At 37.6% G+C, this 13393-nt stretch overlaps 2 protein-coding genes and 1 long non-coding RNA gene across 8 annotated transcripts; 2 read left to right on the top strand and 1 right to left on the bottom strand.

The window, feature by feature from the left end:
- Positions 1 to 438: 438 nt before the first annotated feature.
- LOC100646026 (serine/arginine repetitive matrix protein 1) lies at positions 439 to 12002 on the top strand. 4 transcript variants are annotated; one of them, XM_020863964.2, is made up of 4 exons: positions 439 to 1126; positions 4076 to 4427; positions 6861 to 10196; positions 10324 to 10569. In XM_020863964.2, exons 1-4 carry the CDS (start codon positions 951 to 953, stop codon positions 10345 to 10347), a joined length of 3888 nt encoding a protein of 1295 aa, XP_020719623.2. In that variant the 5' UTR covers positions 439 to 950; the 3' UTR covers positions 10348 to 10569. The 4 variants fall into 4 exon arrangements, with proteins under 4 accessions (XP_020719623.2, XP_012165546.2, XP_012165544.2 ...); XM_012310156.3 differs by having other exon boundaries at positions 440 to 1126; positions 6861 to 10139; XM_012310154.3 differs by having other exon boundaries at positions 444 to 1126; positions 6861 to 8205; positions 8263 to 12002.
- Positions 1133 to 2577, top strand: LOC110119452. 3 transcript variants are annotated; one of them, XR_002307948.2, is made up of 3 exons: positions 1133 to 1691; positions 1779 to 1810; positions 2104 to 2577. It is a non-coding gene; the product is annotated as an uncharacterized LOC110119452 (long non-coding RNA). The 3 variants fall into 3 exon arrangements; XR_007224818.1 differs by having other exon boundaries at positions 1133 to 1679; positions 1779 to 2577; XR_007224817.1 differs by having other exon boundaries at positions 1779 to 2577.
- Positions 11894 to 13361, bottom strand: LOC100649733 (negative elongation factor E). The gene is made up of 3 exons (XM_003396803.4): positions 13061 to 13361; positions 12320 to 12813; positions 11894 to 12233 (listed from the first exon to the last, which is right to left on the bottom strand). Exons 1-3 carry the CDS (start codon positions 13148 to 13150, stop codon positions 11990 to 11992), a joined length of 828 nt encoding a protein of 275 aa, XP_003396851.1. The 5' UTR covers positions 13151 to 13361; the 3' UTR covers positions 11894 to 11989.
- Between the last annotated feature and the right edge of the window lie 32 nt (positions 13362 to 13393).

Genomic DNA, 13393 nt, shown 5'->3' with positions numbered 1-13393 from the left:
TAAAGAAATATATACAAATCAAGAAATAATCTTAAACAGCAAAGCTCAATAAGATTTTCAACCAATTCTTCGTAATATCATTACATCATTTTTCAAATCCAAAAGATTAAACATTTTTAACACGTTCAATATAGTGTCGATATGTGTATGTATTTTTTTAAATATTTTTTATCAACAATCTAACATATGTTCTAGATGTTCTTTAAGTAAAACCAAATAAGCAAAATCCTCCTTAAATTGTCTTCTTTACGAAAGGTAGAAATCATAGAAATTCTTCCGCATTGAACGTGCTAATCTTCGCACTACTTTCCCTAATATTGTAATCTCTAGAGCGCCACATAGGGGAATTGAATTCCCGCGCGCCGAAAGCTCCTTACATGGCGCATGTGCGAAAACCGTGCAATTGCCACGCCGTCAGGTGGTACGATGATACGCGCATGCAGGTGAATTCTAGTCGGCTGAATTAATAGACATTCAAGACGAAATGTTTCTATAAATAATCTTGATGCCGTGTTGCGTAGATGGACCAGAGAGGGTACAGAGTCGCCTAGAAGCCGCTGCAGTGGCGGGCTGCTCTAGGTAAACCAATTCTCCACTCTCTCTTTCTCTCTTTCTTCTATTTCGCTGTTTCTGCCCCTCTTTCTATTCCTTTTCCCGTGTAACGTGCGGGGTGGTGGCGGCGTCACGTATCATCGACTCACCTATAACCTCCAAGAATCTTCACCAAGAACTTAAAGCAACTACGTGAACCAACAAACTAAAACTACTTGTAAAAGAGAAAGAAAATATACTAAGAAACGTAACGTGGATTCAAACTGGAGGAGGAAAGGGCGCGATCGTGAATAGGCCAGACGCGACACTTCACTTCAAATCGGCCAGCACATCGTCATCAGGTAGGCAGAGAGGAAGAGGAGACTGGAGGTGGACAAGTGGAAGCTCAGGGGGTGGGGATGGAGCCGGAGCAACGTGGACGCACCTCACGAGCGTCGTCGACGTCGAGCCTCGGCCGCGAGGTCCGTTGTGGCTGTCAGTACTACCAGAGCGACTCGCTTCTGCCGGAACGACGTGCTCTCCACGGTAGACCGCCGTCCAGGACGATGCAGCAGCCACCTGCGGTCCGCTGCAGGTCAGTAACAAGTCAGACCAAACATTTTATTCTACCATCGACTAATAGACCAATCTTGGAATTGCGTCCAAGTATTTGAAACACAGTTTGGAGTTTGTCTATTGATAGTTTTCTTATACCTCTGTATGTATAAATAATACGTGTATATTTTTATATATGTTGTACATGTACATGTATGTATAATGTTTCTAGTTAGGTTATATCTAGCTCCACGTTTATGTATGCACGATAATAATCAAGCAACGCTTTGGAGTAAATGCTAGTAATTTGGTATCCAGGCTAGTTCATTCCTTTTCCAGCTGAAAATAAATGAATATTCCTTCCGATAGGTATCCCACACGCATAGATACCAGTCGATGTTGTATAGGTTACGCGTCTCGACTATGCTCGCGTTCCACCGCATCTATTTAAGGTTCGCCCGGCTGGCTATACATAGAATCCTCGGTCAGCTCGGTTCCGCGTCCAAACTCCTCTCGTATCCCTCTGTCTATCTTTCCAATGATGTATGTGAATATACCTATGGGTGGAGACAGTGGATGACTGTAATGTATAGGTATATACATGTGTGCGTATATGTATATGATTGGAACTGTATGTGATTTTGAATGGTGTATATCATTGTACATTTATGTATGAATGTATATGATTGCAGGTGTTCATGATTGGAAATCTGCGTATATGTATGTGAGTATAAATAATTGTAGATGTACATGTGGATAAATAGTATGAATGTAGATATATACTTTTGTTCGTAAGTTATTCGATATCTAGTACATTGAGGATAAGAATAAATTTTGTTACAATTATGAAAGGGAATTGACACTTGTTAACCATTTATATTACAAAACAAACTGTATTATATTATAATTATCATATATCTTAAAACTTTGACACAAACTTTATCATTTTAAATATTTTCTTTAAAATTAGCGAGTGACTGATGGATGAGTATAAATATAAGAAATGTACACGTGTAGGTACGATTTGATGGATAGAAAGAGGGTTGATGACTGTCGGAAGCGAAAGGGCGCGATTCTAACCTCCAAGTTTAAACTCGCTGAAAGGGATGGATGAATAGACACGACGCGATTAAGTGGGTATCGAGTCATTGTATCGCGATAATAGCAGCACTGGTATCGATGATCGGTCTGTGGAAAGTCGTGATAACGCTCAACCAATCAGGACAAAGATAACAAGGGATTCTGTGTCGAGGATTCTTCAAGATAACCGAGAGTAACCTGTGCTGGATGATTTTTAGATGGACTGTCGAGCGTATCCACCTTTATAGAAAAGCAGACATAGAAGAAAATAAAAAGTTTAACAAATCTAATTTAAATTGCGTATGAATATATTCGTATTGTTGCTGCAAGTATAGTTGATTGAAAAAATCTGGAGCTAGATATTTTTGAAAATTTAGTTTTGGAATACAGGACGCCTTTTTATTTAAACTACAAGCATCTCAAAATTTATGAGGTATGTAAGAAACTATCAGCAATATCAGCAATCAGCAATATTCAATTTAATATAAACAATTTAAAAAATTATATATAGAGTGTCACAGGGTTTAACAAACAAACTTTTTCAATATATTCCATCTTATAATCAGTTTTATAATTGTATGTCTGTCATACTATATAACGATTAGTCATAGCAATTATTAAAACTTCTTAACAAATTTTTAAATAATTTATATTTATATAACATTTTGTGCTTGATTATGTATCGAAAAAGTTTAACTGTTAGCTCTAGAGCACCTTATATACATATAATAGCTGTAAAAATATTGTTTATTAATTATTACAAAGTATAATTAAACTAAAATTTAATATTTAAAAATTTAGGAAAGATTTAATAGAATTTAAGAATTAATTAATATTGTCACTGTAACAGTATTCCTGCCGCCCTTGAAGAAAATTATACCTAAATAAGGATGTGTCTTCCTTCAATATTGCCCTCCTGAATAAGCCGTCTGCAAATTAACCCTGTGATCGAAACACGAATACTCTAACTCACCGTTGGAAGTCTGTGGTCTGTCCGACCAGTGGCTACTTTTTCCACTGTGACGTCGTCTTCCAGTGAAACGAGCTTGAATTGATCAGACCTCGTTCCCTGGCGTTTGCTCAATAATAAGACTGACTCTGAAACTAACAGTATTCGTACTAATGGTACAAACGTAATCACGCTCAAGATAAAATGGATAACATTAACAGTTATTTAACGTAAATGTGTAAATTAGTTGATAAGTGTTTTTTGTATAATTACTCAAGTACTTAACGTCCAAGTTTATAAGAAAATATTTAATCGTAAAAATTACTACAAAATAATAACGATATTTAAACTAATCATTAAGTCCAAAGACTTAAGTTAGTACGTAACATCAAAGTTTCAAGTTGACAATCCATTTCAAAGAATTAAGTTATCAAGCATATAACATCAAAATTCATGCTGACAACTAACTACAAGAATCACTGCATAAGTTAACAAACTTTAAGCTATCATAAATTGCAAATACCACTGCAAAGATCAAGAAAATGCAAGATAACAAATAAATAAAAAGACTGTATTATGTGCAAAGATTAACAAAACTTGAATGTCCAATTACCTATTATCACCAACCTAAAGGAATCATCTTAAGAATTAACAAAATCCAAATTGTGGATCACATCCAATAAGCCAGAATAACTTAAAAAATTAACAATACCTATAATCATCATTTCAATCAAAATTATTCATTTGTACAAAAGTCGTCAATTATCTCCAAAAGAGAACCGCTTTAAAAATTAACAAAGTCCAAGATACAGATCATATCGAACAAGATAATTTCAAAAGTTAACAATATCCAAATTGTCAATTAACCATTTGTATATGAACTAATTTTGAGAGAGAGAAAGAAAGAGAGGAAAAAATGCCGGTTAGAGCAAGAAGAAAACAAGTGACTTTTCGTAACAGCGAGCACGAGTACGAACCGATCGCGGCGCCGTCGCCATCGCCAAAGCCGGCGACGGCGCCGGTCGTGCGAATTACCGACACGGATGTGGTGCCCGTCGCTGACAGCGACGACAGCATCGACGACCGGGCAAGGCTACCGCCGGAGCTGACACGGGCCGGCGATGTCGTCCTCCCGTTGGACGGCAAGATCGAGGACACCGCGATGGAAGCTCGCGAGCTGGTGGAAACCGGCGACACCTCTGAAGAATTGGAGACCCCACAACAACTGCAGGAGCGACTCGAGGAACGATTTTTAAGCGCTGCTACTCCAGGCGCTGAGTCCAGGACCGATGGAGAGGTCAACACTAGTCAAGTGAGTAATTTTTCTCTGAATATATAATTTTTGCATATACTTATGTACAATTTAATTTAATTGATAATTTTTATTTATAAATCTTTTATTTACAGTTTTGATCTATCTTTTCTTTCTTGTAGAATATTTTTGATGTGTGAAGTAGGTTATTGATGAATTGGAGACATTGAGAATTTGTATTAAAGTATCGAAATAGAATACTGAATATTGAAAAGACAGAATTATTAAATATATTTTCAGTTCCATTGTAATATTTAAAAATTTGTTGGTTCCATTAGATTGATCATAATAAATTTTCTGAAGTTGATATTACCAAGTATCTACTATTAAATTAATGTTATTCCGTACTTTTAGTTATTAACTTGATATATTTATTTTCCTAAGATTGTACTACTAATTATTACTAAAATTATATATAGTATCTAAGAATAAGATACATCGCGTCAGCTGTAACTAAATTCTTCCAATGATACGGATGACGCACTGACAGACAGTAGGTCACTAGAGCTGGAAGACTCAGTTTCTGAATACTTCATACCGACGAATAAGATTGAGTCAGCAGAATGTGGAAATTATTTTGATATGATGAATTCATATTCTTGAAGTTACACTATTTAATATTAAAAATATCAGCTACATAAGGATTAATATTTTTCTAATTAATATTTTTTCAAACTTCTTATGCAAAGTTAACCTCGTCTATATTTGAATCTATTTAAACCAATTGTTTTCTTGCCGGAAGTATGCAGACATGTTCCAATTTACTTAAAACATTTACATTTGAAATTTTCCAATTTTACATTTTTCAAGTAAGAATATTTCCAACATTAAATTTCTTACACATAGAATACAATAATAAAATTCAGATAAGAATTTTTCATGCACCCTATATAACAACATTCAATTGTTTTTTTCTTTCACCATCCTACCTTAGGTCAAATTACTACCTTCATCATCTCGAAGCAAACATTTCCAAGCCAAACATGAAAACCAAAAATCTCCTTGGTCAGATTTACCCGGCAGTTATCCCAGCAATTCTCCCCATCCAAAGCAACAAATCAGTCAACGGTAACAAAGTATGTAACAATTACCTTGTCACGATTTGGACTCTTTCTATTTTATACCTTTTTTTTTTTTAAGGAAGTAAGTCGATGCTCATCGATCAGGAGAAGAATTTTCCAAAACAAACACGAATTGAGGAATGTCTCGCGAACTTTCATTCGTTTGTTGCCCACAAAGGCCTATATTTAGCAAAACACGCGTATAAAAAGCATTGGAGCCAACGTGTCACTGTCCGATGGCCATTGTGCAATCGCGTCGCAAACATTCCAGAAAACTCGAACTTTTCCCATTCGTTACACAATCTTATCTTGTCTCCTCATAAATCCTTAAAAGAGACCTACCGTATTTAGCACAGTGAATTGTCCTACGTTTTTTTTATTTGTAATTATAATGTTTCTAAAAAATTTTATCACAAAGATTTTTGACATTTATTTATTTATTTTTGAGAAATCTTTTTCTAGATCGTAGATTATAGATTCTAAAGTTCAGAAGAATATCCGACCCCACATGAAAATTTTCTTCGGACAAACGCGAATTCACCATCGATGAATTTCGACGTGCATCTGGTCGGTTACGCAACACTTTAGAAGCTTTGGTTAGCGAAAAAATAATAATTGATGGATAGAAATGCAAGATCTATTTCGAGACGCAGTATTTTCCGCGCTCTTCACGAACTCAAAAGCGTTTCTGACTCATTAATGTTGCGGGATGTCTTGGAAATGCCGTTTGAAAGAAAAGGAGGTGTAAGTCTAGTGACCAGTAATGTCTCATTGTGTCCATTTCTGCTTTGATTGCAACGACTGACTCCCGTTTTATTATTTGAGAATTTTGAAGAATATCGAAAAAATATGAAAAAAAAAGAAAATTATTAAGTTTATTAATTCAAAGATCATTACATTATATGAAAAAATATTGTTATATTTAGCAAAGAAAAAATTTTATTGATCACAAAAGTGATAAAAAATTTGTTAGATTCTTTTTCTGGAACTTCACTAAGGTTTCATACGAAATAAAACACAAAAGTATCGCTATTTCTCCTTTTCTTATACTTTTGTAACCTCTCTTCATTCACATCATACTACTACTACCAAAATCTACCACCTACTTCACAAACCAATGTCCCCAATCAGTTTTCCTTCTCAAACGCTTCTCCAAACTCTAACATTACGTTCCTCAACCTGTATAAACGGAATTCGATTGCATCAAACCTAATGAAACATCTCAACCATACCAAACATCTTGCCATCGGTAAGGTAGCTCACAATAAATCTCAAGCATCTCTGCAACGTCATCTGCATTCAATCTCGATCCTCACGTGAAAGAGCCACTCGATCGCTTGACGAATTAAGCATACCAATCTTTTTATTTCAGGTAGACTCGTTGGCATTGGAGGAACTTCCTCTCCGTCGCGGTGCTCGCGGCTTGCCCCAGCGGCTAAAAACGCAGGCTAGCAAGCTACGTTCGCGTCTGAGAAACATGCAACGACCCACGTTCGCCTTCACCGAGCGACAAAAGCAAGATAAGGCCAGGACGACAAGCAGCGGCCGCTCGGACAGGTCCAGATCCGATAAGAGACCCAGTCGAATGGATAGAATACGATCTTCCTTCTCAGAAAGACCTAGATTTAGCTTACCTGATCGTCCGAGGTTATCCTTGCCAGACAAATCAAAGTTTCATTTACCCGAGCGACCGAAATTCAACTTTCCTGAAAAGGCAAAATTCCATCTACCTGAGAAAGCAAAATTCACTATCAAGAAGCCTAACATTCGACTACCTAATGCTCTGACTCGCAAGAAATCCCCTGTTCACGAACAGCGATCTACAGATTCCACGATGGGCTCCAAGAAGAATATCTTCGACTTTCCTACTTATCCGCGGATATTCGATAAAAAATCAAAGAGCAGAGGCGAATACGCGACCTCTACGCCAAAAGATTCGAGGGCACAGTCAGCAGAGAGTGCTACGTTTCCACGGACTCGTAAAAGAACCGACAGATGGACTCAGAGATTTAGCAAGACCACTGCTTTTGGCGACGAGGAGCAATCGAATGGAGAATCTGCGGTAGAAAGGGCTCAACCTTGGCGACACCCTTCCATGGAGATGCCTAGATTATCTATGAGCGAAGAAGGAGCAGTCACGATACCCTGGGAAGAGAAACACAGGGAGGAAGAGTTTCAATATATGGATTATGAACAGGAATCCCCAGAAATTTCTGATCGTCAGCCGCATCCAAGGTCAGAAACTTCCAGGACAGAAGAAGAATCGTATAACAGAGATAGACCAGAGTCAGATCTGATATTGTATCCAACTGAAAAGGAAATATATCAACGTGATGTTAGAGAAGAAGATGTGGAAGAAGATCAAGAAGAATGGAGACCAGAGGAAAAGATACCTAAAAAACAATTTAGACCTATTCCAAGATCCAGGTCCTTAGAAGAGGTTCTTCGAGCCAGGCAAGAAGGTTATGAAGGATCTTTTGCGATGATGGATCCAAGAAGATATGGAGTACACAAGACACCATCCGAAGAAGAAGAATACGAAGAAGACATGGATGAAGACGAGGAACCTGAACCATCATCCGCTCAATCGGATAGAGAACAACAACATTCGAGTACCAGCTCCTGTGATCGACGTCGACATGGGGTTATAGAAGAAATTGATTCCGACGAGTTCTTCCTGCGAGAACGTGGACTCAGTCAGGATGACATGACTCTTGGTAAATATTTAAATAGTGAAATCAGAGATGTTTTAAGAACAGAAGGAAATGTTTTAGCCAATGACGACATGGTACCAATCCCTCCCATGAGAAAGAGATCAATAAGAAAGCAAAAAGAAGGTTCCGTGGAGTCGTATGATGTAATGCCACCAGTCAGGCCAAAAAGGGATCCAAACAAGATTCGTCGGAGTGAATCTACGGATGAACAGTTCCGTGATCAAACCAGTAGCGACTCCAGACACAGGGTAGTCTATCAGACAGAAGGAGAACCTGCGAAACTACCAATTGAACCGTTGGACGATATTGTAGTAGTGAAGCCTGTGCGTAGAAAATCGAAATCCTTACAACGCAGTCAATCACAACTTCCTGCAGATACTCCTCAACCACCATCCCCAACACCAGTGGCACCAACTCGGCGGAAACGATTGCGTAAGGAACTTGAGCGTAAAAATGACGAAATGGAACCTATTTGCAATGGACACACCGATTGGACCAGTGATTCTGCCCCTGAGAAACCTCTTCCATTGCCACCTACAATGACCACAGAACAATTAGAGAAACAAGAAGTATACACAGCTGAAGAAATCATGACAACGAGTGAAGAGAATATTCAGAAACTTGGAACGAGACTTCAAGGAGAAAAATATGTGGAGCCAGCACCTATACCACCAAAAAGAAGATCTAGGTCTAGGGGAACTTCTGTAGCATTTGATGAAGATAGGACATCTCATGGTGCAGAATCATTGCCAGAAGCTGGTTATGTGGAGGAGGATATTCCACAAGATGACCTTGATCTAGGAAGAGAATTAATAGGTTATGCCATTATAGAAAAACGAGAGAAGCCACCTAGACCTCCTCCTCCGAGGAGAAAGAGGGACAAGTTTGCTACTACTCCCAGATCTGTTCCTCCTAAACGTCCCCAAAGAGCGTACAGTACTCTTGGCCCAGCTAGGTCTAAGGAGACTAATATATTAACTGACGATACTTATGATATGACCCTGCAAGAAACTGAGTCTACTCCTTACATAGAAATCGACTCCGATGATGGAGAACACAAAAACCTGCGTAGCAGTGAAGTTCTGAGTAAAATGCAGGGACGACCACTGCCAGCCCCACCTAGACCACCAAGATCTAGAAAAGATAGATCTATAGAAAGATCCACTCGTGAGATACAACAGGAAATTGCTATGGAAACGACCACTGCCACGCAGACAGATCCCTTACCTGATGACTTGGTGATAGAGGAAGAAGTAACACAGGCGAAGCTACTTGTAGCACCATCTAGCTCAGGCTCCCAGATTATGGTATCCACAGAGAGAATACCCAGTCCATCAAGTATGAGCACACCACCTGTTCCTCCTTTACCAATATCTCAAAGACTACGCAAGGATGAACAACCAGAACCTTCATACGATACTGTCTCATTAAAATCTCCATCTCCAACTAGAGAAATGGAAACTTTTGAGGATAAACACTTATCCGCGCCACATCTAGATGAACCGATTCATAGAGACGAAGACACACATTTAAAGTCCATTAGATCCGCCCTGTTTCCAGATGAACCTGTGAGGATCAGCAATCTAGAAGTTGCTGACTTAAGAGTGGATCGTCTGAGCGTTTCCCAAATTGAAGCTGGTAAAATCGTTGCATCTGAAGTGGATGCATTGGTCGTTACTGCGTCTGAGTTGAAGAATATAGGTGGCAGCATGGAGGAGAGTCTGTCTCCCTCTATTATTAGGGAGTTGATGGCTATAAGAAGCCATTTGGAGACTGTGGCTGCATCCAGGGTTCAGGTTCAGAAGGAAGAGAGCAAAACGATTGAGGTGAAGACAGACATTCCCGTTGCACAGAGGCGGAGCGTCGAAAGGAAACCTGAAGAAGAGTCAATTTGTGGAGATGCAGAGGAAGAGAAACCAAAGAGCGAGGATCAAAAGGTTATTAGAAAAAAAGCAAAGGATACATCAAGCACACATACACTATCGGTCGCGCAGGTAGAGGACAAAGAGTCGACACACACCCTAGCAATTTCGCAAGTAGTACCGAGTGACAAAGATACTCCTAGCACACAAACATTACTAGTTGGTCAGGGTACTGAAGATAGGTCCTTACGAATTCTAGATACAGAAACCTCTCTTTCATTGAGCCCGGATACTACTAAGGAATTCAACATGGAAGAATCCCGCGCGTCCCTTCCCCCATCCGTAACGACCTCCATGGAAGAGAGCACGGAGCCCAGGGTGTCTCTGGATCTCTTGTCCGAAACTAGCAACGAACCAATGGATCCCACCTTCGATTCTAAACCTTCAGAGTCACAAGAATTTTTGACGTCACAAGAAAAGGACAAAGAGACTTCGCCAGAAATCAGCGAATGGAAAATACGAAAGTCAAGGTCCAGATCGCCATCTCCAATAGGTATCCCTAGAACACGACAGACTGCTTCTCCCGTTAGATCACTACCACCTGCCATCTCTGTGACTCCGGACACACCAGACAGTATCGTGAGTCACGGCATTACCAACGAGATGCAGCCGCAACGTGCTGTAATTTCTTACACTTCATATACAGATCAGTCGGACAGAGAGAGTCAAAGAGAATCGTCCCAATCGCCAATTCCTCCCTTTCCTATAGGAGGTACTCATCTCATAGCGTTTCCAGCTTCACAAGTTCCGTCACAATTTTTATCCCTGGCCAGTCCTAGCCTTGACACAGAACCGAATATTGCAGACAGTACTAGGCAATTGGTCAGAGTTCTTCGATTAGCTGGTTTAAAAGTTATGAGACATTTTGTGGGATATATGTCGTCTATGGTAGGAGAAGAGTCGAGGGAGAAGATCAGGGAAGTGGAACTAACGCTGTGTGCATTGTTGCTCCTGGTTGCTGGCTTATTGATATTCTTCTTCAGCAACCCTCGAACAGTTACACATCATCATCATTGGGACTATTTTAACCCACCAAAATAATAAGGTACAGATGGTGTAAGAAGACTATCTACAAATAGAATCTATGCTATTATGTTTGTTTCAATTGTCCGTTGCAAAGTGATTTTATATACGCATAATGGGCATTCTATTTTTACGATCGATAAGGAATAAGAGAGTAGACCTAATACTTGCAGTAGAGTAATAAGTACATGTATTTAAAGACAATGAGGATTTGGTCATGCAATTAAGTAGTTAGGTTTGTACTCTATAGTTAATTGTTGAACGCTTGTTATGTTGGACAAATATGTATGAGTTATAGCCAATCAATTGACTGATCAACTTTTCCCAAGCGAATATTCATTGTGTTAAATGATACATGTGAAAGAAATAACACCTACCATAATTTACTACGAAAATACTTGTATTTAATTTCTTAAGCAATGAATATGTATAAATACAATATATATACATACATATATGTTATGTATGTGTATATGTATAATTCAATTACAGATACCTATTACCAAAAACAAATTTTGCAACGACTATTTTTTTATCGACACAGAGACTTTGTAGAAAAAGATCAAATACAAAATATCATCTAAAACTCAACGATCGACAAAGTATAATACATGAAAGAAAATAAGACAAAGCTTTTTATGTCTTCTCTAACCATTTGACTAGATACGAATATACAATATCAGCGTCGCATCATAACAGTTAAGATGCACGATTTGAAGAAAATATTTTTTGATACCTTACAAACATTAGAGGCTATGTACAATTTTATTTTAAAGTAAGATTCCATATACTGTAACAACAATAGACTCTAAGGAAACAGAAAAATTAAAAAAATATTGCGTTCACACAAAAAGATCTTCCTCGTACACTATTAAATCTCTCCTATCTTTGTGTGCACTTTTCTGTGAATAATTCGCCGCAATCGGCGACCACATGGAACTAGACGTAGCGTCAGTCATAGCTTCTATTATGGGTTGTCTTCGTGCCAGTGATACTTTTAACTGAATAGAAGACACCATACTGCCGTCCATTTCACTAATTGCTCTTTCGGCAGCTTCCGTTTTATCAAACGTAACAAATCCACGACTAAAAAGTAAATAAAATAAATAATACAAATAATACAAATTTAAACTTTCAAATAGGATAAAATATCTGGAATTAATACTAATTACTTTTTTTCTGTTTCCATCGAGATATTTATAATATTTCCAAATGTTTGAAAATGCTTTTTTAAAAAATCTTCCGATATCTTGTAACCACATACAAATATTGTATTTCCAGCTCGTGGCTTCATTTCTTGCTTAGATGGTGATTGAATATCTCTGCTAGTACGATCCTCTGGGTCTTGAGCACTTACAAAACTATCGTACAAATCTTTAACTCTTGGCCTTACTGTTTCTGTTTCTTCTTCCTCCATTTGTGTGGCTGAGAATGGTTGATATGAGCTTACCGTCTTTTCTGTACTGTTTAATTTTCTTACTAAACCACGTGGTCTTTTAAAAGATTGTTCTGGTCGTTTAGTAGTTTTTGGAGCAGTAATTACTCCAGATTTTATCAATTTCTTGGCAACTTCCCTGGCATCCCTAGCTTCTGTTGGCCGCTTTGGAGCTTGTGGTATTCGTTCAGTTTCTTGCTTTGGTGCTTTCAAATCTTGTAATGCCTTTTTCTATAAAAATATTAAAATAAAATACATAAAAATTACACAGAAAATAACAAAAACTAAAAACATAATCTGTAAACATATCAATAACTTCCTATCGTAAAATAAAATTTACTAGAGATTTAAAATAAGAAATCAAGTAATTTAAATACGATTTATTCTAATCATGCAAATACATAACAAATAATTAATTCGTAGTATTAAAAATTAAAATATTTATTACAATATTAAAATGTGTAAACATAACCTGTACCTTTCTTTTAAGCTTGTTATATTTCGCCTGCAACATCAATTCTTCTTCTGTTAAATTAGAAGGAAAGTGTAAGTATACCATATTTAGCATGTAATAAAAACAGGTATAAATTTTTATTTATTCGCACAAAAATTTTAAGGAAACATTCAAAGTCAAGGTTTACGTTTCACTTCACTGTTTAATGTTTCTAAAGATTTTGGCCACATACATATGTTGGCAAGCATGAGAATGAAAATGAGCGGAAAATTTCTTTAGATTCATATATCATAGATTTATCTCCATCTCATTTATAATAATATTATACTAAATAATACTATGAAATAAACAATATAT

Source organism: Bombus terrestris, chromosome 7 (assembly GCF_910591885.1).
Source record: "Bombus terrestris chromosome 7, iyBomTerr1.2, whole genome shotgun sequence".
Taxonomy (NCBI): Eukaryota; Metazoa; Arthropoda; class Insecta; order Hymenoptera; family Apidae; genus Bombus; species Bombus terrestris.
The sequence above is the reverse complement of the archived record's forward strand: the minus strand, read 5'-3'. Positions and strand labels throughout refer to the sequence as shown.